Here is a 25,856-nt window from a genome sequence, read left to right on the forward strand (position 1 = left end):
CATTATACAGAGTTGCTAGAGTTGCTAGGTAACGGTGACATGTTTGAATGTGATGTGCCGTGAAGCTTTTGAAACAGTTCATTTTCAAGACACCAAAATACATTAACTTATTGTCAAAAACCAGCTGGGTGGTTTTCTAAAGCACTTAAGGTGTTTATAAAAGCTGTTTAGATCCAAATGGAAGCATAAAAATGTGCAAAATGTTAATTTTTACATTCCAGGTCCCCTTTTTCACTTATTTGGTATTCCTGATGATGAATGCTCGTCAATGCTCTCTAACAACCCTATGAGGCCTTCAAAGAATAGATGGATTTCTACCATTCCTCATGGCACAGACTCAACGACGACGAGTCAGAAACTTTCCTCAGAAATCTGGGTAAATGATGAGATGAGAGCCTCACACATTTACTGCAGATATGAGCATCAATGATGCCCATAAATGATGCCTAAAGCTTTTCTAATGGGTTGAGATGCGGTTGGCTTTTGAAGTCACTGGGGTAGAGTGAAGTCACCATCACGATCAAGCAGCCTTCAGATGATAGGACACTCTGGTCAGTAAGAGATGGACATGCTTAGCAACAGGACTTAAATATTCTGTGGTGTTTAATTGATGCTCCTCTGGAACTCAGAACAGAAAGCATCACAACACCATTGTATCACCAACACAGAAGGCAGGATATTCATGCATTCATGTTGCACACTGAAAACTAACCTGGACCGCACATCTGAATCCTGTAGATAAAATCAGAAACTCACTTCTTGTCTGTGCTAATTTTGGCCTTAGCTTCTTTTCCTAGCTGACAGGAGCAGCACTCAGAACGGTCTCCTGCTGCTGTAGCCCAGCTGCTTTAAGGTCTGACATGCTGCACATTTAGAGAACATTCAGAATGTGTACAAGAAGAATTTATTATGACCGTTCCCATCTGACAAGGTATTTTCATCCATGCAGGTGTCGTTACTGGGTATATTCTATGTTTTTGATGATTCTCTGTAAAGCCAAGAGATATTTATGGCTGAAAATCTTAGTTCAGTATTTTCTGAAAAGCTCTGAGCATCCATTTTGAAACCAGCTATGCCACTTGAACGTCACTTAAACCTTTTTTTTTTCTTGCTCGTTCTGATGCTCAGTTTGAACTTCAGCAAGTCATCTTCACCACATCTACATATTAGAAACCCATCGAGATGCTGCTGTGCGAATGTCAGATGAAAGCTTAGACCACATTTTTTAAAGAGAGTTTCACAAACTAGTATCAGGTTGCGTAATCTCAAACAGCTAAAACAGTCTCTAAACAAAATCATCTTGAATTGTTTTTAGTTAGAACACAAACAAAATAGCTATTTGGGATTAATGCTCTACATTTATTCTGCCCCATTTTCATTCTCAGTCACGTACTGCTTCACGCCTTGCTCCTTATTTTCTAATTTATCGCTTACCTTGGAATATTCCACTGGTTGACTTAATGATTTTTAATGCAAATTTAAACAACGGTTTCCAAATATGACAAATCCTCCGACTCAAAGCAAGGAAAGAAAATCCTCTCAATGTGTTGCCTTTCATAATTACAGGGTGTAATATAGAAAGCATCAATAGGAAAAAACTTCAGTAAATCATTGCAAAATTTTTTAAAGCATTTCCTGTTGATTCATAAGGAAATTTTACCAGGTTATTTTAAATATTGATATATTCATTGGTATGTGCATTATAGCTTATGATATTTCCCGATAATTCACAACATGTCATTAATTTCCTCTGTGCTGAATTGCATTTTCTGAACAAAATGTGTAAATGAAGCTTAAGAATGACGATTTAAATTCATGACCAGTTCTGTGTTTAATGTTAAAAGAAGACCGGAGACCTCAGGCCTGACTCGGGGTGACAAACGCTTGAGACCTGATCGGGGGAGTCAAAAGTTATTCTGCTCAACTTGGAACAAATGCTCATTAACATCTGTAATCTTATACCAATTACAATGGTTTGATGTGTTTTTAATATCCAAATACATTATAATGTATAATTTCATTTCATCATTTCATTTCATAATGTACAAGGATCTCACTATGAGACATTCAACTAAAAAATATTTTAAAAATGAAGGTAATCCAATATTTTCCTCTTCTAGTTTAGAGTCTAATTCCACTTGTTGAATTCAAATTTGTTCAAAAGATGTTAGAGAAATGTTACCTTTAGCACAAAAAGTAAGTATTTTTGTTGTGAATCACATGGATCCGTCACAGCCGCTGACCTGGCTCACTTACATTTTGGAAAAGATGCCGATGACAAACATCACAACATCACATGCCTGCAGTGGGAGGATGAATGGATGTCATTTTGGGTTATCATGGTTTATAATTGATGATGAAGCGTAATGACACATTTTCCAAAGGAATTTGATCTCGCATGTTTGTCATTGCGGTTTTCTTTTAGAGGTTGCAAAAATCCCTTTCCAGAAACGTCGCCTTCGACTAACGGAGCCCAGGGTGAGTCAGATCTGTTGGATAAATAAAACGTGCTGCAAGTCATTAAATATAAATGAGCAGAGATACAGAGTATACTGGTAGTCCAAAGGCAAACACAGCAACAGATTTCTTGCTTCAACGTCTGCAGGAGATAAGATAACCGAGGAAGCAGTCAGAGCAAAAGACTCGATTACACCACGAAACGCAAAGTCTAGATAAGATGACGAATGAGTTCAGGGGGAAGTTTGTGGTTATGAAGGAGGTGCTGACACTTCCATATGTTCACACACAGACATGCACGCTTTCTGTGGAGCTCTCCCAGTCCTGTTTTATGTAAGGGTGATATTTATCGTCAAACAAAGAGCAGAGAGGACGCGGACCCTGCAGTGGGACTGGCGGGCCGATGTCAGTGTGGACTCGGCGCTCACAGTCCACGCCTTCACTTCACCATACTGTGCTGTGCATACCAGCAGATGTACACAGAAAACCCACACACTGGATAAATACAGAACTTGCAGATGACTCAGAGCCACAGCTGATCCTCAGCGAGTGGGTGCCGTTTTTATAAACTGTAAATTATTGTGGGAAATTATACAGCGCTGTGCTTTTGCATAATAATTGAAAAATCACATTTGTACAGTAACCTTAAATTATGAATATGCACATATGATCTCAAAAGGAAGGTTTTGTTGAGAAAACACTGAAAGATTTTTTTGAATTTATCCCTTTTTAAATGCAGCTTCGGGGTTTAAACGCCTCGTCTGCAGGCAATTTGTGCGTTTGACATTTAGGCAAGTTCAAACTGTGGGCCGCGACTAAACGTATATAAAAAAACCAGATCTGCTAAACAGCTGTTTGGGAATTTGGATTCAACTCCCTTCAGTGCAAAAGGTGATTTAAACCCCAGGAACTTTTGACAGGCTTGGTGCTCTAACAAACCGCAGCACAGTTAGAGGTTTTATTCTACACACTGACAAAATATCAGCCAAATGTAGTGAGAGGAAAATGATGCAATTAAAAATACAAGGAAGAAATACCTGTTCTTCCTTCGCCAACTCTTCAGGTTGTGTAAAACTCAGTGCAGACTGTCTAATCACTGATTTTCAAGGTCTCAGATTCTTCATTCGATTACCTTGGAACATACCACTGTTTGACTTAATGATTTTTAATACAAATTTAAACAACCGCTTCCAAATATGACAAATCCTCCGACTCAAAGCAAGGAAAGAAAATCCTCTCAATGTGTGGCGTTTCACAGGGTGTAATATAGAAAGCATCAATTGGGGATAGGAAAAAAAACTTCAGTAAATCATTGCAAAACTATTTTTAAGGCATTTCCTGTTGATTCATAACTTGTCGTTCCCGGTGTCAGTGCAGACTGTCTAATCACTGATTTTCAAGGTCTCAGATTCTTCATTCGATTTACGTTATGGACTTTGACTGGGCCACTAATCAATGCTGGCTGGATGGTGAATTTCTTTATGATGACTCAGACACTGTTCAGCCTCCAAAAGGTTTTCTTCCAGTGTTTTTCCATGTTTAACGCCATCTACTTTCCCTTTCTCTACTGAAAACAGCAGCATTGTTTTCTACAATCCATAGCGTTACGCATGAAAAGGGGAAAAAAAAAAAAGTCAACCTTGATCTAATATTCCAGACATTTGCTTTGCAACCTACCTAGTTTACACCAAACCGCAGACAGGAATTTTTCAAGATAACTTATTTAAATATTTTCTTTATAGTTGCTACTCGACTCAGTCAAGTTTTGGTGCATTTGCAATTGTGATGCATCATTTGCATTTCCAGATGATGGACTGAGCAGCGCTTTAAACAAGTTTCTCTCTGATCTGTCTGCTGTGCTCTTTGGTTTTCATGAAGCTGTTTGTTCACTAATGTTTTCTAGTAAACCTCTGAGGGCTTCACAGAACACCCAGTGTGTTCTTTTACTTTCTCTGCTAAAATCGTTTGCTACTTTGTGTTGCTTCTTCAAAATAATAATAATAAAAAATAAAAAAACGCATTGAAGTTTGTGGTTATTAAGAGACAAAATATGGAAGTATAAATCCCCCAACACTGCATACAGACTTTTTGATAAACTTGAGCAAAAAATGTAAAATAAAAATCAATCTGCAAGCAAATTTCATGCCGTAAGTCGTAGAAACAAGTGATCAGAAGTTAAAAGCAAAACTGAACATGAACCAAATCATCCATCATTTTCTACCAATACTGCCATCCCCAGAAGATTGCGCTAAATCCCCAAGATCAAATATTTGCAGGCCTATTTTGTTTTTATCTTTAAAATTTATCTTTCTTTCCGAAGGTTTGCGTGTGTGTGTGCAGACGTGCATGTGCCAGCGCGGGCATGTTCTTTGTAAGAGCTGCCTGTTGAGACGGCGAATTAAACAGCAAGAGCATTTGATCTGCAAAACACTCCAGGGCAAATACACACACACAAAAAAAGGGAGACAACCACACACACACACACACACACACACACACCCACATACACACACACACACACACACACACACACACACACACACACACACACACACACACACACACACACACACACAGGCTTGCATACAGAATCAAAATCATTTCCGTCACAGAAGCTATTCTTAGGAGCAGCAACAAACCATTCTTTCCCCTGATATAATCTCTTTATTCAGACCCACACACAGACATGCACCTACACACACATGCACCCCTCAGACATGTTACCTTACTCACAATGATGCTCCCTGGTGGTCACGCTGCGTTCCCGTGATGCTCCTTATTTTTTAAGAAAAGGATTTGTTCCAGGTAAGTTGCAGCGTGACGACCTTTAGGGTCAAAATTTGCTCAGAGCAACAAAACGAGCTCATGAAGCTTGTGGTTCTCATTGAGCGGCAGGGGCGGCGCGTGTTTGTGCAGGTGTGTGTAGGTCTGCGGACCCCGGGGCGGCCTTCTCTTCTCTGCCGTCTGAGATAGGCGGGCTTCCAGAAACGTACACAAGCCGAGCTGCGAGAAGCTAAAATCAACACAGCTGCATCAGCTCAGTCATCTCCTCCATCTTTTTTCGTGCGAGCTTCTCCCTTCACTCTGTTCTACTTTTTGCCCTTTTGCCCCCTCCCTCCTTGCAGACTCCCCCGGTCCTCCTTTCATCTCTCCTCCCCGTTTTGTTCAATCTTGTATTAGTCACTGCGAAATTCATACACCAGCAAACTTTCCAGCTTTTTCCAAGGTCTTGGATATCCCCACTCCACACCATCCTGCCCTCTTTGCCCTCCTATAATACCACCTCGCACGATTTATTCGGCTCTCTCTGCCCTTCCCTGCCCTCGGCTTTGGCCCCAGGGAGATTCAGCCGCCCAACAATGCAGTCCAGCCACCACTGCAGCTCCAGTCCTGTCAGCACGGGACAGAAAGAGTAAACGCCTAGAGCCTCCAGGGGAAACAAGACGACTTATTTCTCCCGTCTCTGTCTGCCCTGGGTTCTTTTCTGTGTGTGCAGAGGACATGTGTGTGGAAATAGAAAAACACTGACCAGAAGCAAAGGTTCATTTACAGCTGGAGGAAGACGAACAATACAATTTCCAGTTTCCTGTGATTATTTACAAATGGCATCCTCTCCACTTTCCATTTACCTTGCTCGTAGCAACTCCACACTGCTCAAGGCATTTCCTCCAAGATATAAAAATATAAAAAAGAAAAAATATGTAGATTTTTTTTGTACCCGTTTGAACACCTTTATAAAAAAAATCATTTTAGAACCAGAAAGATAGAAAATCTTCCATTTATGAAGCGAGTAACTTAAAATCCCAGTTTCTGTGATTTTAACAGATAGATGATTTTAAAACTGCACTTTGCTGACAGACAAACCACCTTTTCAGTTGCCCTCCCAAAAACAGACACAGGGATCGTAACGCAGCATCTGGAAGTCTGTTACAGTTTATGGATGCTACCTAAAAAATAGATTGAACGTATATTGTGGTTGAAAAAGGATGGAGTTAACAGTTTTTCTGTATAAGGAATTTCGTTTATAACCATGAAGAGTAGCATCATCTCCAAGTGACTCTTTAAACCCTGACAACGTTTTGTGAGAACGCTACCTCTACTTTGAGTTACCAGACAAACTGTCTTGGTAACGGTTATGTCACAACAACGTTCCTCCATTAATCCATTTACAAATGTTCTTAGGACTGTAAAGTAGTTTGCATGATAAGTTCAGCAGACACACAGCTCTAGCAAGCTAATCGTTGCTGCCACTAGTCTAGAGGAGCTGAGTGCAGGAGGTGCGCTCTGTATAGGGTGGAAGCTCGGCCGGATACTTGGAAATGGGCAACACTCTGAATGCAAGCGCGCTTAAGTTCTTAAATCCTTAAATTTGAGGAATTCTAGGATTCCTCAAACATGAATGGAGGAATCAAATCAACAATCCAGGCATGTTTTTGATGATGGGATAACGTTATAGCATGAAATGAAACTCAAAAGTCAAATTTACATAACATTTAGAGTCTTAGAGGGCAAGGTAAGGTATTATCTAACAATCTAACAATAAAACTACCACTAGAAACTCAAAATGACCAGAAAAATGAGATTGAAACATTTACTAAGCTACTAGAAAAAGCAACAGTTAAAATGCCGTTTATAATCTGCTGTAGTCACACACAGAAATTACTCTCCCATTCTGACTCAAGCAATGAACAATCCTCAGATTTGTCACAATCTGACTCAGTGTGTGAAATTGGCAACGCCAATGAAGAGTTCTGTTCTTATTTTTATAGCAGCAATTTAAATCCAATTAAACAAGCAATTCTGGCAAAAACTGATCCCGCTATCAAGCGTAAAACACTGTGTAGGTGAAGTAAAGTGCACTCATGTAATAAAATCAGAGACAGCTACACAATGAGTGGAAATAAGACCTTTGAATAATTCAGCTCAGTCACACAATGAAATGTCTATTAGTAGTTTGACAACATGGCCTCAAATTGCATGGTTTGACTATGTTGGAGGAAAAACCTCCAGGTCGCTTCATTGGCCCAAAATAAAACACCCAACAGTTTTTAATGCTACATCACACTGTGCTTTTTTTTTTTTTAAATAATGTTTAATACAGCAACAACTAATTTTTTTTCTAACAAGTTTCACTTCTTCCGACAGTTCTTACATCTGTTTTTACATAAATATGGCAACAGAGCATAACAAGTCCCGTGTCAGACTGTAATCTCACTAAAAATGAGACCAAACAAAAAAGAGAAAACATCTAAAATGGATAAACTGAAGTCTGCAATTAAAGGAAGTGTGTGGCCACATCCTGTGTGCTGATGCACATGGGTAACCAAGAATGCAGCTGCAAAGGAATCTCAGCGAAAGCAGAAACTCAGTTTGTTGCTGTGCAGAAAAGTGAACAGATATGACCTTAAAGTAGCAGCTGATCCTGTTGATCTCCAGAGACTCAAGGGAATTTTTCTTTTTAACACTTTAGAGCGATGATGATCCACAAGGGTAAAATATTTAAGGCAGTTTTTGTGTCCCAGCAAATTTACCTTCTTCTGATGTTACGTTTCTGTAAAACTGCAGCAAAATTCAAGAACTACATCAAGGAACGTCATTTTAATTGCTGCGGAAGGTTCCTAAAAACTACAACAACAAAGCTGAGGCTTTAGAAAACATAAGTTTAAAGCAGAAGACGTCAAGGTGTTTTTGACAGATAAGGCCAAGAAACAAGAGACTGAAAACACCAAGAAGTGGCGGCATAATTCATGAGCACGGTGGTGGAGAGGTAATGACTTCTTCTTGTTTTGTAGTCATTTGAACTTTTGCACCTCAAACCACAATATGCTAAAGTCTGAGGTTTGTCTGACAGATGAAGCATCAACCAAATCAGATTTACCAGGAAAAAAAACAAAAAAACAAAAAAAAACACAAAAGTACGGCAAACAAGATTGTACAAAACAAATGCTACTGCTACATGCCTATAAAAGATTTGGCGGGGGTGAAAGTGAACCAAAATATTTTTATAACAATGAGAAACACTATTCTGAAACTCCAGCAGACCAATATTTGCAACTTCTTTCTGTGCACAGCTACTAAACGTTTAATCCAAGTTGTGTTGTGGATTCTGGCCTCAGCTGGTCACATTGTAAGACCTCGTCAGAGCCACATTACGCTTTTCTATGACCCCAGAGCTCCAGGTTCTCCTTTACTTTCACTGAAGCTGAAGTTATTAGACGTGATGTAAAAATACCACAGCCTGTGTTCCTAGAGAACTGCTTCGTCTGATTTGTGTGCGCATCATTAAAAGCCCCAGTCTTGTGTTGTGGCAGCCAGCCCAGCAAAACATGTCATTCCTTACCAAGAAATTTGAAGTGGGCAAACTTCCAGACGTTCCTCCACTAAATAAACCATATCCCCGCTGTAAAAAGCCTCCCACAGAGAGAGGGGGATAAGACAGAGTCCACAGTGCAATGGTTTTCCTCAAGATCTGCAAGCGTCTTGAGCTTAGCTAGATTTAGATTGGTTTTGGCTTTGTTTACTTTGGAAGGAGATTCTGCTGCTCTAGTGACAGCCAGGGCACCCAGCAGTCGTCTAATCTCAAATACAGATATGTTAAATGGGAAAACAGAAAACCTAAGAACATTTATGTATTTATTCAGACTCCAAACCTGAAAAGAAACACAAACAAAAAAAAAAATATGCAACTCCCGCCAACCTTTGAAACTGCAGTGCAGGTTGACAGATTTGACTCATAGCTGTAGTCTTACTGTAGAAATGAAAACACTGAATGGTACGTGAGGTTTATGTAGCTTGAAATATTTATGTTTCCTTCTTCCAATCTAATCCCTGGCAGAGCTTGGCTGGATTCAGGTTGAGTTGTCGGCAGAGTTTATCTCAGGAGAATGACCCTATTTTTACAGATATCTGCTAGTTCAAGAACCGCATTGCTATATATATATATATATATATATATATATATATATATATATATATATATATACTACAATAATATAGCCATAAATATCAATTATGGAGTGAGATACTCGCTCTATGATATTCTTTAGTATTAAGACCACAGTTTCACAAGATGAAAGTGTTTCCACAAATTTGAAACAAAAAATTTAGGACACATTTGTTCCAACTACTACGAAAAAGCAGAATATCAGTGGCATCTATTGTGATTCATGGCATATTAAAGTGTTTCCATACTGCTCTACTTCATGATACATAAGGCTGCAGATGGTAAACTGCCTACTTTAAGACGGTTTGCTGCAAGCTCCCTACTTGGCATGAGACACACACCTGAAGATTTAAAAATTCACCTCAAGCAGAGAAAAAGACCATCACCTTAAAGCTAATAAAAATATGCAGAAACCTTTCATAATTGAGGTTAGAGGTAGACATGATTTAATCTCCGTGTTGACTCGGGTCACCACATCCATCGCTTAAGATATCCGCTCAACAGGCCTGGCCGTCCATCACCTTCTCTGGGATTTATTAGTCGGGTCCGGAGCCGGAAGGTGAGAGGTTAAACGAGGAGCATTGTGTTTGAAGTTATCAGCAGAGAGGGACCAGAGAGGGCCTTCGCCTATACACACACACACACACACACACAGTGACGATCAGACGTTTAATCAGTGCCTCGGATGTAGCCGTCGGAGCTGAAAGTCAAATATAAAGCCTTACACAAACATGCATGTGTCAAACAGTCACATGCACTTCAATTAGCACACAAACATCCTGTCTGAAGTGATCACACACTCACAACTTGACACTTTCTCTAACACGCACGCACACACACGTGCACGCACGCAGTTCTGCATGCATTCACGCTGCAGCGCTACAGCCAGAAGGCCCGACTGCTTTGGGGCACCGCTCCACGTCTCCTGACTGTAAGCTAATGTTGATAGCGGCGTAGAGGCTGTCACTTTGGCTTCTGATTCAGGTTAATTGCCCTCAAGCTCAAATAAAATGGGTCTGGCACTATGCGGTCAGAGCTTTCACATGAGCTGTATACCTATTCAGCTGAAAAGAGACAAAAAAAAGCCAAGTGGCTGCACGGGCTTTTATAACAAGCTGCAGCTTAAAAGCTTTACTGCTGCTGCACTCAAGTTTTTTTTTTTTTTTAAATATATTAAATTTAAAAAAAATAAAATAAAAACGAAAGAGTGCGTCTGTCTCTGTGTGCATGTCCTCTCCATCTCACCAGCCTCAAATCCAAAGCAATTAGAGTGGCCAGATGGTGGGCTGGACTCGCAGTAAATAGCTGCATTGACAGAAGAAGCTTGCAACAAAAATGAACTGTGACAAGAAGCCAGAACAACACGAGCAGATACACGACGGCATCAAAGCACCGGGCAAATATCGAGGACGCGCCGCCATAACCGCCCATAACCAACTGTCACCCTCGCAGGGCCGCTACCAGCAGAATGTAATTGAGCTGCGTTCAGTGGGGAGTGTGAAATAGAAGCTAAAACCAGATGAAGGGAAGGTGCAGGCATGCCAGCGCCGCCATGCAGACCTGCTTTCCCTCCTGTTAAAATTTGACCAAACCTGTTCGGTTTAGTCAGGGTTCAAACAATGTAGCCTTTGAGAGGCGCCCTGTTCACAGAGCTTCAGCCTGGCCTTGCACGCCCCTCTTCCCCCCGTCTGATAACAGAAACCGCCTCCCTGCAGGAAAACCCATTGAAGCTCCACCAACACATTCCTCTCTCTTCTCAGGCCCTGCACAGTTTGTGGGTGAGATATGTTTGAGCTCCTGATGGGTGTACTAATATTTATTCCCGTTGAAAAGGAATACATGCGTCCTTTCATAACAACCCGCATGGTGGGATGAGAATACTGGATGAAGACGCACAAATCAGGCCTTTCCTAACCAGTCGGTTCCGATTTTGCGTTTCATTCCAAGGTCTGTAGCACTAAAGTGAGAAAGTGCCTGCAGGTTCCTCGGTGGACGTGGTTTGAATCCGCTTTTATTCATGAAAAGCCTGCTGCACTTTCCGATTTTGAATAAACTCAAAGTGCATCAAAATATTTGCTGCTGGTTCATGGACTAGAAAATGGTGGGACGTCTTACTTTTACTGCATTTAATTAACATTCCTCATCTGACCTGCTGACCATCCATCTTGGGCGGATTATTTTTGGTTCACCTCTGAAAAGCGCTCTATGAAAATAACTCCACCGTCTTGGACATTCAGTGTCTTGTGAAACTTTTCACACTCTGAGCTTTTACCCTTTGTGTCACGTTATGCAAACTCCTGTTATTTATATATTTAGAGCAACTGAAGTGCAGGAAAGAGTCTACTTTATTTCCATATCAAACTGAGAAGTGAAAACTTATGATCAGCCTATTTAAGTCTGGTGCCCTGAAATAAAATCCAGTGAAACCAGTTGTCACCTAAATAAACTCCATGTGTGTGTGTAGCTTTAACCTCAGTATGACTGCAGCTGTTCTGTGAAGGCATCAGAGGTTTATTAGATATCATCACTGAATTAATGGCATCATAAACACGGAGGAGTAAAGCGGGTTAATTGATAAAAGGTGTGGAAGAGTTTAAATCAGGGTCAAGTTAAGAAACGATACCCTAAAGCTTTGAACAGAGCTCCACAAGATGTCCAATCATGACCGTCGACCTAAACTGACAAGAGGAGCATTAATCAGAGAAACAGCCTGGAGGCTCATGGAAACGCAGCCGGAGCTGGAAGACGAGGGTTTAGATACAGATCTGAGGCTTCCAGAAGGGAAAACGCAGTTCACACAGACTGAGCTTGCACTATGTCGCAAAAGGATTTCCTCAATGTGCAGAAGCTGGTAAAGACATAACCCAAAAGACTTTGCAGCATTAATTGCAGCAGAAGGTTTTATAAGTTGTTCACCCATGTGGACCGGGCAGAAATGCATATTGCACTTTTCAGATTAGTTTTCGCAAAAATCTACAAAAAAATGCATATAAATCTCCTCTCCACTTCAAAATTCTGCACTTCTTCTTGTTCCATCACAAAATCTCCCAATAACACATTAAAAAGGTATTTTTCCCAGGCACTCTGCATGAAACCAAGGCAGCATGTTTAGCTTAACCAGCCGGGACAGATGCGCAGAGCAGAGGGAGGGCTGGTAGGAGGACGAGATTTTTATTCTACAAAATTGTTTCCCTGACACTTGCGCTCAGTTTTTTCCCCATAAGCCCGTTATCACACCTCCGTGGACTCGCACAGATTTATCGAAACTGAAACGAGACAAACAGCCAGACCAGGAAATTGGAGTTACAAAATATCGAGGGCAGGTCTGGACTCTGAGGGCTGTGTGAGAAGAGACTGAGAGGCCACTTCATATCTTGATCAATTTATCTATAAATCTAATCAGCGGGAATCAATGAGCGGCGCTTCTTTTCAATCTGGGAGCCAACTCATCCTGCAACCCTCAGCTGTTAAAGGGACCGGCACACTGAAACACACAAAGCAGCAACACAGGAACAGTTTAAAAATCAGGAGATCTTTAATATGAACCGAATACGAAAAAGAAAAAAAATATATAGAAAGACATGACAAAACAGTGACAACAATCCTAATTCAGACCAAAACAAAAAGCCAAAACTTAAAAAATACAAAAAGTTAAAACAACCTTCACACAGAGCAGTCGATAGTAATAAAAGCACATTTTGGGTTAAGACTGTTTTGTAGCGAGTGTGTGTGTAGGTGTGTGTGTGTGTGCAGTTCAGATTCACCAGATTTGGCAGCAATCACAGCGCAGCAGTCAAGAATAAAGCACTCAGAAAACATAAATTATAAAGCACTGCAAAATAACAGAAGAGAGAGAGAGAAGACTGTAATAGAAGAAAATAAATCCTTCATGCTTGCCGTCACTGAGTAATACACAAATGTGACACCATAAATTAGTAATTCTTTTTTCTTCTGCTACATATTTATATATTTATACTATGTACACAGGAAGGTTTCTTCATTTTTTCGTTGGTGATGCGAGCGAGCTGGGAGATGTTAAGGCTTTGATTTGTCGTCGGATGTCTGGAGCCAAACAAACAGGCGAGGGGGACGTCGCTTTTTTGGAACATGGGGTGGTGGGGGGGCTTGGGGGAAAATATCTGATATTTAGACTGCATCACCTTGACGCTAGGCCCGAGCCAGAATTGCAGGGTTCACTAAAAGCATTTTGTCTGACAAGCGCTGCTTCAGTGAAGAGGTGGATGTCGCCGCGTTTGTGTCTGAGGATGCAGAGGTACGAGAAGTCAGGCGGGCGAGGGGAGGGGACGAAGGGGAGAGGGGAGTGCGACGAGTGACTTTTAAAAGCATTGAAAGGGAATCTGGGATGAACACGAGGTCAACTGGGTGGCATTTTCATGAAAGCTATATATCCTAGGACATAAATGGATGCTCTTTGAAAAGTGAGATTTACATGGTCACAATTTGAGTGCAGCTTCTTCTCAACACGGCTTTCAAGCACGATCAAAACATCTCTGTATTAGTGCGATTGTGTTTGGGGTTGGTTTTTTTTTTTGTTTCCCCCCCATTATTATTTTGTGCAGCTTTGTGTGGGCTCATGTCAGAAGATGGCAGACTTGTCAGGTATGAGGTGTCTGCTGCTCCACCAGTTTGGCTGTGGGAGTGAGCATAATGAAAGCGACTGAAGGGTGTTTGTGTGTGGGCGAATTGTTTCTCCCCGTTCTGCCGATGTACGGCAGCTCTGTGCGCGCGAGAGTGAGCGAATGCACCTTTGAAATGCACAATATCTGCAGTTTGACACTTTTTAGCGGTGACTCAGGGCGGCCACTCGGGTTACAGCTCCGGTCGTGAAAAGCGTCGCTGGAATACAGACCGACTAAACGGAGAGCTGGCTCACACGCGTTCATCTGCTGCTTGTGGGGTGAAGGTATCCCAGAAAAATTGCGGTTTTCTTTATTTTTTTTATGCTGTGTGCAACGACACTAGGAATAGGATGAGGTTATGTGAAAATGCAGGTGATTCGAGGGAAAAAACACCAATATAAAATAAGTCTCAGGTTATATAAGGTTGGACAGTTCAGCATTGACCAAACTACATTCTGAAAGCCTGCGGGGACATTTGAACTGGAGGCCAACACAAACCTCCTTACTCCTGGCGAAACTGGCTCCATCAATCCGATATTTACATTTCATAAATATGTACATTTTCACGAGAAAAATAAAGATGATTACATTTATAGTACACAGATACTTCACACCAAAATGTACATAAGTGTTTCTGTTTGTCCCTTGTTGTTTTCTTTTTTTTTTTAAATCTCCCACCAACCTAAAGAAACCAAGTTTTACTCTGATATTGTTCATTGAAGATGTGACAAGTGCAAAAAAGTAATACATTTTTTTTTCTATTAAGTGGTTGTGACAAGTCAGCTGTTGTTCAATAAATCTGTTATTCATCCATTTATGCATAAACTAAGGCCATTAGATGATAATCCCATTGAACACGCTGGCTTACAATCTGCCACACGGTGCTCAAATGCGAAATGCCGTCACCATTTTTGTTACTTGCCTTCTGCCTCTCTCCGCTTCTCTCTCTGCCAGCACGAAGGTTAACAATTAGGACAGCAAACAAATATTTCTACTTATTGAACGCAGGGTCTGCGGTAGGCATGGACCGCCTGCCGTTGTCAGGGAAATAAATCTGCAAAAATCTCCCATCGTATTGCTTTTATGGTTTAAAATCCTTTTAATGAGATTCCAAGGGCAGAGCCAGAGAGGCTGGAGTTTTCCCCCTGCTGCCTGGAGCGTACAGTAACGTGGCACTGCCCCTCCCCCACCTGCTGCTGGTTGCTGTCAAGTCAAGAAAATAAAACAAAAGACCCACTCATCGAAATAATCACATTTAACTTGTTTGTTTTATGTTTTACTTGGGTCTAAAAATGACAAAACTATGACTAATGCTCAGTATAATTCATTTTAAATTCAATTTCAAATAAAGTGACATTTTAAATAAAACATCTGAGTTTATGCTCAAATTTAAGTTAAATATTTCAGTTTTTAAAAAAAGCACATTTTGAATTGTACTTTCTCTAATTAAAGAGTAAAATTTAAACATTGTAGCAGGAATAACTTTTGCTTTAAACATTTTATTTCATCGTAATTTCTGCCAATATTTTTGACGCTGTGGTCATCCTGCTGCGAGAATCTGGTACCGGTCCATGCCGGGTCTGTGCTGCGGCGTTTCTCCTCAGGGTAAAAGTGCCACGATAAGACAAGCAGGCGATTCCAGCCATCTACGCCCCGGCTGGCGGGTCAACCTGGTTTTGACCAACACAGAGCCCACCTGGCCTTAATGGCATCAATCAAGATCACACCTGCTGCTGGATGTCCTTCTGAGGAGGTCAGAGGGGAGTCAATAATCAGGGCGGGAAACTCATGAGTGGAACGAGCTTCTCATCACAATTATCCAAATGCATGCAGATGCACACGCAGAGCCTCAAAGACATCAGTGTACAGTAGCCACCGGGTCTAATTTCTAGAAAGGAGCTCATTAAAAAGGAAGAATTAACGGTTCGAAGACAATAAGCTCTGCACCTAAAGGGCCATTTCACCACATGTTGCCCATCAATACCAAACCTTTTTACGTCCTCCAATCAATTCGCAACATCTAACATCCGCTAATGGAAGGTAATACATGATCCTCACTGAAAATCCGTCTTGCCTAATGCCGCAGCACTATGGAGGCTCTGCTGCGTCCGGCCATTTGCTAAAGTGTGGAAGGGGAGGAGGGGGTTGTGAATGTGGCCAATCCAGGTGAATTACTCCATCGGAGTGGAGTAAGTGGGGCTCCTGATGGATCAGGAGCGGTAAAATACTCCCCCTGCTCTAGGTGGCCGTGACCTGGACAGCGCCCCGGATAAATCAACACTTCCCATAAACACTGGAGAGAACGGGAAGAGAAGGGGCTGCAGAGATGGGAGGAGAGCCGGAGCGAGGAAACGCCACTTCATAAACGATAAGCGGCGGCAATCTGTTGGTCCCAGCTAGACGAGCAACTTCATGGCTCATTACCAGTCAAGCTCCTCCTGTTGGGAGGGATCCGGAGAGATGAGGGTGAGGAAAAAGAGGTGCTTATCTCTGTTCCCCCTGCATCGCTCTCCCCATCCCTCCGCCCCGTCACATCAGCAGCACCTCAACCAGAATCAAACCCTCCAGGCGCAGAAAAAAAACAAGCCTGAATGCAGAATTTCCTAAAAAAGTTGTTGCAAATGGTAACTTTCTCAACTTTTCTATTAGTAAACCTTAAGAGTCCAGTGCTGCCAGTGATCAGCAGAGCTGCGTGTTTAGAGTTGTCAGAGTAAGGCAGAGAGAGCAGAGTGAGCACGAGCAAATACATCATTCACATTTCTAATACACCCGATGGTTTCTGTCTTTTTTTTTTTTTTTTTTAACACACCAACACACCAGATGTTACAGCACAACACATTACCAAAACAAAAGGCTTCCCACAGGAGGACTGAGAGTCGCAGGCAACATGGAACTGCTTGACAACCACAGCATTTTTTATTTTTAAGTGAAGTTAGGAGTGAATATGCAAGTGAAATGCCTGTATAGCCAAGCTTGTATCATGATTCAATTTTCCTACTCCCACACTATGTATTTTCTCTTTTAGTCTGACAGTTGAAAGTCAAGAACCGAGCAATGGGGAGAGCATGAGCTGAAGCGGTGAGAGAGATGTTGCGCTTTTCTCAGTTTGATTTTCAGTTGATGCTTCTTAAGATGCTTTTCCTCATGCCCTCTTCCAGTCCTGCTCACTATGGGGCTGCTCTGTGATTAATAATTGGGCATATTTAAAATCAATTTGCAAAAATAAAAGTGGTATTTTTTTCTTTTTTTACCCCCCACCCCAATGGGAGTAGGACAAGACCCAAAGCCAAACAATCTTCAAGAGGATTTCTTAAGCCTGCTTTTTATTTCTCTCCTCTTCCTCCTCTGTATGCTCCCCTCCTCTTCCTCTATACGTAAACTGCAGTCCGGGAGATGACCGAGCCATCCCGCTGGGACTCCATGTCATCGTCCATGTAATCTCCAATCATGTCGTCCGGGTTGGGAGGGGGGCGCAGTTGCAGAATCGGGCCTCCTCCAGCGAAGTGGTCGTATCGCTCCTCATCCTCCATCTCGTCGAACTTCCTCCTCTCGGCTTCGTCTAATTCGTTGCTCAGCAGGATGTCCTGGGCGGTGGGTGTGCCGGTGACGACCTCAGGCCGGGCGCCCATGGTGAACGGCTGGTGGTGGTTGTTTTTCTCTCCCAGACCCTGGTTGGGCGAGCGATCGATGTAGACGGGTCCGTTGTTATTACCACCCGCAACGCCGCCGCTTCCCATTCCTCCGCTTGTTCCGTTCTTGCTCGCCTTCTTGCCGCCACCGAATATGCGTGTCTTCATGTCGCTGCCGCCGTTGGCCCGGTAACCCTGCTGCTGCCTACGGCTACGGGCGACGAGCACGGTAACGAGGGCGGCGACCAAAAGGAGGGCCAGTAGGGAGCCTATAACCGCCCCTGCCACAACGCCGGCATTGGAGTCGGTCTTTGAAGGCTCTGTGGGAGGGAGGAGAGGCAGGAAAGGAGAAAATAGAAGAAAACGAAAAATTATTGGAGGAGGAGGAAGAAGCAGACACCAGAAAGAGGAAAAAAGAGACGGTGTAAAAAGAGACCAGTAAGAAAAGGGGAAAGTGAGAGATGGGAGATGTCAGTGGTGGTGTGAACTTCAGTCAAGTGTGCACGACTAATGAGATGCAAGTACAGTCAATTGTGTTTAAATCCAAATATATATGCAGTGCAGTGAAAAAGTATTTGCTTGCTTACAGATTTCTTCCCGTTTTTCCTTTTGAAACTCAAATGTTTGACACCAAACTGCCGCCCTCAAAACAGTTTCATTCAAGTCAATCGGCCAGAAATAACAGCGGTGTCATCACGACGGTTAAGGGGTTAAAAGTGCCAAACAGGCGAGAGACTAAAACCTCCGCTGACCCTAAAGCACAAAATCCCTGTGTCACCTGCTTCCAAAAACGTCTTTTTCAAACAGAAATCTTGAATATTTTTCCAAGTCTTTTGGAAAAATATTCTTTATACTGATGAGACAAAAGCAAAACGTTTCAGAAACACATTTAAAAGTAGTCTAGTGTTGGTCCTCAGAATATCTTGACAGATCATATCTGAACATCAGGACAAGACTTTAAGCTCAAGCCCAATCGGGTTACGCAGTAGGAAAATGATCCAAACTGCACCATTGAGTCCAGTTTGGTTCAAAGACAACAACAAAAAGGATTGGAAGTGGCCCAGTCCAAGTCTGAACTCACATCAGATTGAGCCTTGTGTAAAGACCCTCAACAAATTTAAACCAATTATGCATAAAACAGGGAAAAACTTTCTCCAGCGATGTTAAATGATGCTTGCTAGTTATCACAAACGCTTGATGGCAGCTGTTACCACAGAGGGTGGAAAGACCAGTTGAGTTTAGGGACCAATAATTATTTCACAAAACTTTATTTTTAATTCAGAATTTAAAAGCTGCTTTTTGTATTTACTTGGGTCATCTTTTACATCGATTTTTGACGATTTTCACATTTAAGTGGGACAAAGTAAAAAAAAAAAAAGAAATCTATAAGCAAGCAAATAGTTTTTAATAGCAGTCAGTGTGATGGTGTGTGTGTGGAGCCTTCAGCTGCACTGACAGATCCTCCCCTCCCTTTAGGCTGTTCCTGTCCCCTTCACCACAGCCACGTCTTTACAACGTCTCAGCCACATTCCCCCGTGTGCTGCCCTTCGACAGCCAGGGTCTGTCCAAGGCTCATCACAAATCACAGAGCTTGGAGGGACGGGGGAAGGTTGGGGACTGGGAGTTAAACCACGCACACACACGCAAACAGACGCACACGCATGCTCAAACGTACACAGTTTCTGATGAGGTGGAGACCGGCGGGTCAGGAAAACAAGTGGAGGCCATGCAGAGGAGGAGGAGGACTGTAACAATGAATGAAGGAAAGAAGAAGATGAAGAGATGGAGGAGGAGGAGGGGTGAATGAGCGAGCGACGCAGCAGAATGACAACTCTTCCTTGAAGCGATTCATCAGCAGCGGGGGGATTGAATGGGTACCCCCCTCTGCTTTTGTAATTATTTGAGTGTAGATTAGTCCAATGTGAAGCCGTTTCTATTCTAGCATCTCAAAGTCCCAGCAGCCTTGCTCCACATACATACATACACATAAAAAAAAGTGCATTTAATGGCTTTGTTAGAGTGCAAACTAACTTAAGGGGATACAAGCAAAACTAGGGCTCTGCCAAATCCTACGCATTGCTTTTGCAACATCTCTGCACGCAAAAACTCATGGGACGGAGCAGTCAAGTCTAAATCAGGGTTTGATGAGGTCCCACGTGACTCGTCGGCTGCGTAGCTCTTACCGCTCCCCGGACACCGGTGTCCAGCGATATTATTGCTGTATTTTATCTCCACACGACCTTTTTAAAGCACATCTTTGTGCTGGAATGGATGTTATTGCTTCCACGAGCGAGGGAAGCGCTAATAAATACCAAAGCTGTGCTGGAAGGGTTCAGTATAATTCACTATATAGTAAAACAGCCAGTTTATGGTGCTACTCAAAATCCTTCCTTTTACGGCTCATTCAGTTTCCACACACTACACCGAGAGTTGTAAACAGGGGACAGTAGAAGGCATTAGCATTAGCATGCTCAGTCAACACTAGCTTTGTTTATGCTAACATCCAAAGCTCTCACTGCGATCTCCAAAGATTTTCCCAACATTGCAACTCCAGTCTTAGTAGCAAGATCTTAGTAAATTACAAATATCCTGAAACTGTTTTATTTTTGTTTTAACTCTAAAATAACCATGTAAAATCTTTGTTCTAGACTACAAACATGAAACAGCAGCTGCATTTTTCACAGCGTGTTTATTTGAGGTACGTTTGCAAAGAAATTCAATTGAGCTTTTTAAGAAATATTAATTTATGGAAAGATGTGTTGCAGCTCGTGCCTCTGTAACTCGATACAACAAAACAATAATGGCTAAAAATGAAATGTTTGTTATAATTTAAAGTCAGTGTTGTGAAGAAATGACAGTATTAGGCCAAAATCACACTGTCCATCCAGGAGTCATTTATTTATCACATGAATAGCTAAAAATACTCCATTTGCCATTGCCAAGGTTTAAAAAACAAAAAAAGAAGTCAAGCAAAATGTTTTGTCTTCTGGAGAAACCGTCTTTTGATTTAACAAAGCGATTCTGTAGAGAGAGCTGGAGTGACGGCCGTTTTACCGGCTTGTATGTAGCACAGAGAAATGCAGTTGTGCCCCTCCTCTACCTGTTGCTTTCAACTTCTACAAGACAGAAATTCAACCCTTTATAAATATTTCTGTTTGCACAAACGCTTCTGTCTTCATGTGTAAAATGAAAGGCATGTGAGCCTTATTGTTTTCAGTCCACATTGCCAAGCCAACCTGTTACAGAACCAGACAACCCGCAGCAGCGCAGTGTGGATAATATTTAACACAAATTATACCAAATTTACCAGATGTTCTGTCTTTTTACTAAAATGTATCAATCATAATTTTATATATATACACAGTTTAACAACTGTAACGTTAAAGTATTCAAAAGTACTATGAATGGATCCTTTTCCGACTTAAAGCATTTTACATTTAAAAGTACAGCTAATGTCATGAAACCATACTATTTAAAACCTTATATATCAAATAAACCACTAAGATGGCACACCTAACTTGTTTGAATCTTATATATGGTTAAAATAACAAGCATAATAAAATAAAGATGCATTATTTCTTGCAGAAGTGGATGTAAATGTTAAGGCACAAAGAAAAAAAAAACATTTTACCGAGGTTACACCAAATTATAATGTGTCCTACAAGAAAGAAGTTCATGAGTAAGCTCTTTTATAATAAAGAAAACAAGTCCCAACAAACTAGAGCTTTGCAAATGCTTATTTAGGTCACAACTTCAGGATTTTAAATGCTTTCTGGGACTCCGACAACTCCCCATAAACAGAAGCTGTGACCGTTTCCTCCCAGTGTGGTCATCATCTATAAACGAGAGGGCTGGGGATTTCTGGCAGTAGCACTGCTGGAATTAATGCTGTTTGCAGTCACAGTGGTGTGAAGCTGCTCGGAAGAAAAATGCCCTCCAACTAGCACCGGTTCTGCAGCGTGGCAATATGTAGACAACCTATCAGGAGAGTTAACTCCAACAGAAAGGATGACTACATCAGAAAGACAGCCTAGATTTTATTTCATAAGCCGTTTCTACAGCAACACATAATCTTTGGAGATTTAAAGCATAAGCCTACTTTTAGAAAGGAAATTGATTCTCTTTGTGAATATTTCCCCACTTTCAAAGGATTCGCAGCCTTCGTGTGATGCATGTTGTAAGACTTCATTGTATTTGACACGCTTTCATGTGATCTTCCAACAGGTCGTGGATCATCAAGCAACGGAGCAACGTCTTCTTATGGGTCTGGTAATGAGAAGAAGACGACACAGAAGGCGACGCCGGATCCCAAAGTTGTTTATTTGAGTAGTTTCCCTGATGCCAGCTTCACTCTTCACTGGGCTTTCTTAGTGTTTTCTTGAAAATGAGTGGCATTGCAGTCTCATCACATTACAAACCCGATGCGTTTCGACTCGGACGATATTCTACATGTCCAGGGATGCAGTAGATTGGTCACCTCATTAGTAAACACTGTCCATCTGTTCAGAACTTAATGTCAGTATAAATGCAGATGTTCTGTGAAAACCTTAGAGGTTTGTTAGGGAACATTAGTGAACAAACAGCGACATGAGGACCAAGAAGCAGAGCAGACATGTTAGGAAGAAAGTATTAGAAACGACGTCTAAAGCAAACAAATCCAAAGCTCTGTGCACCTCGGAGACCGTTTGATCCATATCCAGAAATTAAGATTTGCTTTCCACCTAAACTAACAGGCCGTATAAGGAGAGTATTAATAAAAGCAGCCAAGAGACCCAAGATACGAGCTGCAGAAATCCAAAGCTAAGGTGGGAGAGTCTGTTGACAGGACAAGTGAAAAAAGCTGGACTTAGTGGTGAGAAGAAACCTACAGCTAAAAGAAAACCATGAGAAGTCTCATTTGCAGTTTGCCATCTGAGCGCTGTGGTCAGAAGAGGCCAAAACTCATATTTTCAGTGTGTGTATGGAAGAAACGCTGCAAACCCCCCTGAATGCACCTATAACAATATATGACTGCGTCATGCATGACTTCTTTGTGTTGGCCTGAGATAAAATCCCAATAAAAACATTTAAAGCATTTAAACTTGAAACACGGCAAAATGTAAAAATGCTCAAAAAGCAGATGCATCCTTGGCAGCAGCGCATCTTGGTTCATTTCCAATCTGCTTTGCTTCGGTTCGGTCCATCCACCTGAATCTCTTGTCTGCTATTTTCCAAATAAGTTTGGATCTTTCCTGCTCTCGTTCAGATTAAATGCCGCCATCTCGCCACCGCTAATGGTCAGAACTCTCATTTGCACATTTCTTTGTGGAGACAGGTTACTGCTGGGCTCCCTTACGCCCATTTGTGCTAAAAGCAAAGAAACTGCTCCCCACAGCTACAAGTAAACACGTTTGAAATCTTCATCTGTCGCAAACGTATTCGTCCTCCCCTAAGGTTGGAGCTCTTCAGCTTATAAGCAAATAAAATTATGGCGTGCCCATAAATTTTTCATGCCAGTCCCTGGTTGAAAGTGATCAAGAAGCCCTTAGATGTGCTGAATATCATGTGTGCAGCTCTCCTCTCTGCACTTTCACCAGGCGCTGCGGAGGATTAACTGCAGGACGCTGCTGTTGGAATCCCTGCCGAAATTTGAAAGCAGCAAATCAGCCTAACTCTTATTGTCATTCCTATTGGAAATCCCAAAGAAGCCAGCCCTTCTCGTTAAGTGTACAGAAGGCTGACAGAATCGCTCTTGTAGCACCGATTCTTGTCAAGAGAGAAAATGGAAGTGTGCTGGCTTCTACACCTGTGCTCTTCTCCTCTTTCCTCCGTCTCTCCCTCCACTCCACCAGCTGTCTCCTCCACGCATGCCGTCTGCACTAAATCCATTTTCCCCATCATCGCTCCAATTTACATTTGTACTTCTGTTTTATGCTACTTTTTTTGGACCCTTTTTCCTCCATCGCGAGCCCGAGGAAAGAATTAATAATGATGGATACACTTTTCTCCCGCTTTTGTTCGCTTTTCTCCCAAAGCACACCAACTCTCTTGCCTTGCAAGCTGCGCTAAACACTCCTATTCACACACACCAGAGAGCAAAAGCTAGAACTCTCTGTCCACTCGTAACAGGAACACAAGAAGTCCATTATCTCCGGCCCAGAGGAGCGCCATCACACGCAGGAGAACTTTGGGCCGAATGCTGCGACACTTTTCCATCACATCAAAAGAAATTACACTTAAATTCAAATGCAAATTTTCCCCAAGCACTACTCATCCAATTATTTTTAATGCATCGCTCAAGTCGGGGGTTTTTTCAGTCTGCGCAGATAAATCCTTTTGTAGAGGATAATTCATGTTTTATTCTGCCGTTCTGAAGATAACCCCTTAAAAGATTCACAAAATGAGACGTAAAAAGAGTCACCGCAGGCTGCCGGTGCAGGCCCAGACATCCAACAAGGAAGCCTTGAAGTTTGTTTAAGTGGGTAAAGGAGGAGACGTCTCCGAAACAAGCGGCTAGATGAGCCAGCGGAAAGCTTGCAATATGCAAACTGTGTGGATAACGGCAATGGGGGAAAAAAAAAAAAGCACAATACTGGTGGGTATTATGATGATGATGATGATGTGAAGTTGTGATGGATCAGTACATGCTGGCAAGCAGAGGGATTATATATCCCCTATAAAACCTTCTGATTCTGCCTTTGGACAAACTTGATGGAGTCGAATTCAACGCAAACTCATACTATTGTGAAGTAATTTAGGATTTTCACGAATGATCCAGGCTTTTTAAATTTTTGTTTCACATTTTCACGGCGGCTCAGAGGGAGAAGAGAGACCGTCTTGGCTGCTGCTGCTGCTCTGTTTGCGTGATGTGAGCAGCGTAACCTGCCTCTCGTTTTTCCGAGTCCAACCATTCGAGAGATGTCACACCTGCACTAAACGTCTTCTAGTTCCAAGTTGGAAAACATGAGATTTGCTGTCTGTTATGGTTCCGACTAGGGCTGCACAATGTAAGGAAAACATGCGCTAAGATAACACGCAATTAATAAAACAAATCTAAAAAAAAAAACAGGTACTGAGTCTATTTGTCTAGTTGAGGGAGAGGGGGAAGTGATTAATCTCAAATTAATCTTATTAAAATGTTTGGGTAAGCAACAACTTACTTATACTTTCTCAGCAACTTTAATATTTTGAAACAACAGATATTTAGGGTGGATTTAACCACCCATGTTACTTATACAGTTACAGCAGGTCAGCAAGTTCTTAGCCATTTTGCTACTGATGCCATCACAGTGTAGCAGCGGTGAACTTAGGAAGCATCTGCAGCCTCGTTTCCAACGACAAAAATATATTGTTGCCTCTAAATTTTTTATTTACTCAAACACTAAAAGAAGCCTATTCAGAAATGTATGTTCCACAGCATTATATGATGGACTGACTTAAAATACGAAACATCAAAACTTTTTATTCATTGTCATTTGTACAGCTGCCATATTTAATATCCGAGTCCCGTAAGCTCTGGTTTCCCCAGTTGGGATTCAAAATTGGCCGACATTTCCTGGAAAATTAGAAAATCTGGCTTCAAATGAAAAGAAAACGTACCGTTAGAAGATGAGAATTTTAGCTTCAAGAGATTATATTGTTCCGTTTTCATTGTGACGAAGCACAGCCTGTTCCGTTTCCCTTAAAAAAAACTGTTCGTTATCAAATACTCCCATCAAATATCAGTTTGGTTATTTTTCAGTAGAAGTAGGAAAATTTTTATGGCTTTAAGAAAAAAAAAAAAGTATTAACGAGACTTTTGATTCCTCTTTTACGAAAATATAACTTGGATTGGAAAACGTTTCATGGGTTTCATTTTATCTTTACGCTACCAAGAGTCACACGGCTTTGACTAAAGGTTTTACACCAATTTACTGCAAAAGTCTAAAAAGTTGTTCTACTTTGAACTGCCTTATATACCAACCTTACGCAAGAAAAAAAAAATCAATTTCTACATCTATGTTCTTCTCCGCCAGCCATGTCGAAGGCTGTGCCTTAAGGCAGGGAGGAAAATAAAAATATATGATACAAAGGCACCAAAATCACTTCCATGAACGCATTTCCTTTTTAGATGAATCTAGCCAAGGAGCCCAAGGCCGACTGTACTTCATATCATTAGTATATTTTTGTTAAGTTGGGGAAAATAGCATAAACTGATTAAAAGTTGGT

At 41.6% G+C, this 25,856-nt stretch overlaps 1 protein-coding gene across 2 annotated transcripts in view; it reads right to left on the reverse strand.

Annotated features, from left to right (window-relative positions):
- Window positions 1-25,856, reverse strand: part of LOC106917864 (nectin-2) — a 120,495-nt gene that overhangs the window by 35,894 nt on the left and 58,745 nt on the right. The window contains exon 7 of one of the 2 annotated variants that reach the window (XM_014987135.2): window positions 12,917-17,989. The exons of the other annotated variant lie outside the window; for it this stretch is intronic. Within the exon in view, the coding sequence (XP_014842621.2) occupies window positions 17,409-17,989 (581 nt within the window). The 3' untranslated portion in view covers window positions 12,917-17,408. Of the gene's footprint in view, window positions 1-12,916; window positions 17,990-25,856 lie in introns of those variants that run through there. 2 annotated transcript variants of the gene reach the window in all.

This window comes from Poecilia mexicana, unplaced genomic scaffold (genome assembly GCF_051168715.1).
Source record: "Poecilia mexicana isolate PSO_F unplaced genomic scaffold, ASM5116871v1 scaffold_16, whole genome shotgun sequence".
Taxonomy (NCBI): Eukaryota; Metazoa; Chordata; class Actinopteri; order Cyprinodontiformes; family Poeciliidae; genus Poecilia; species Poecilia mexicana.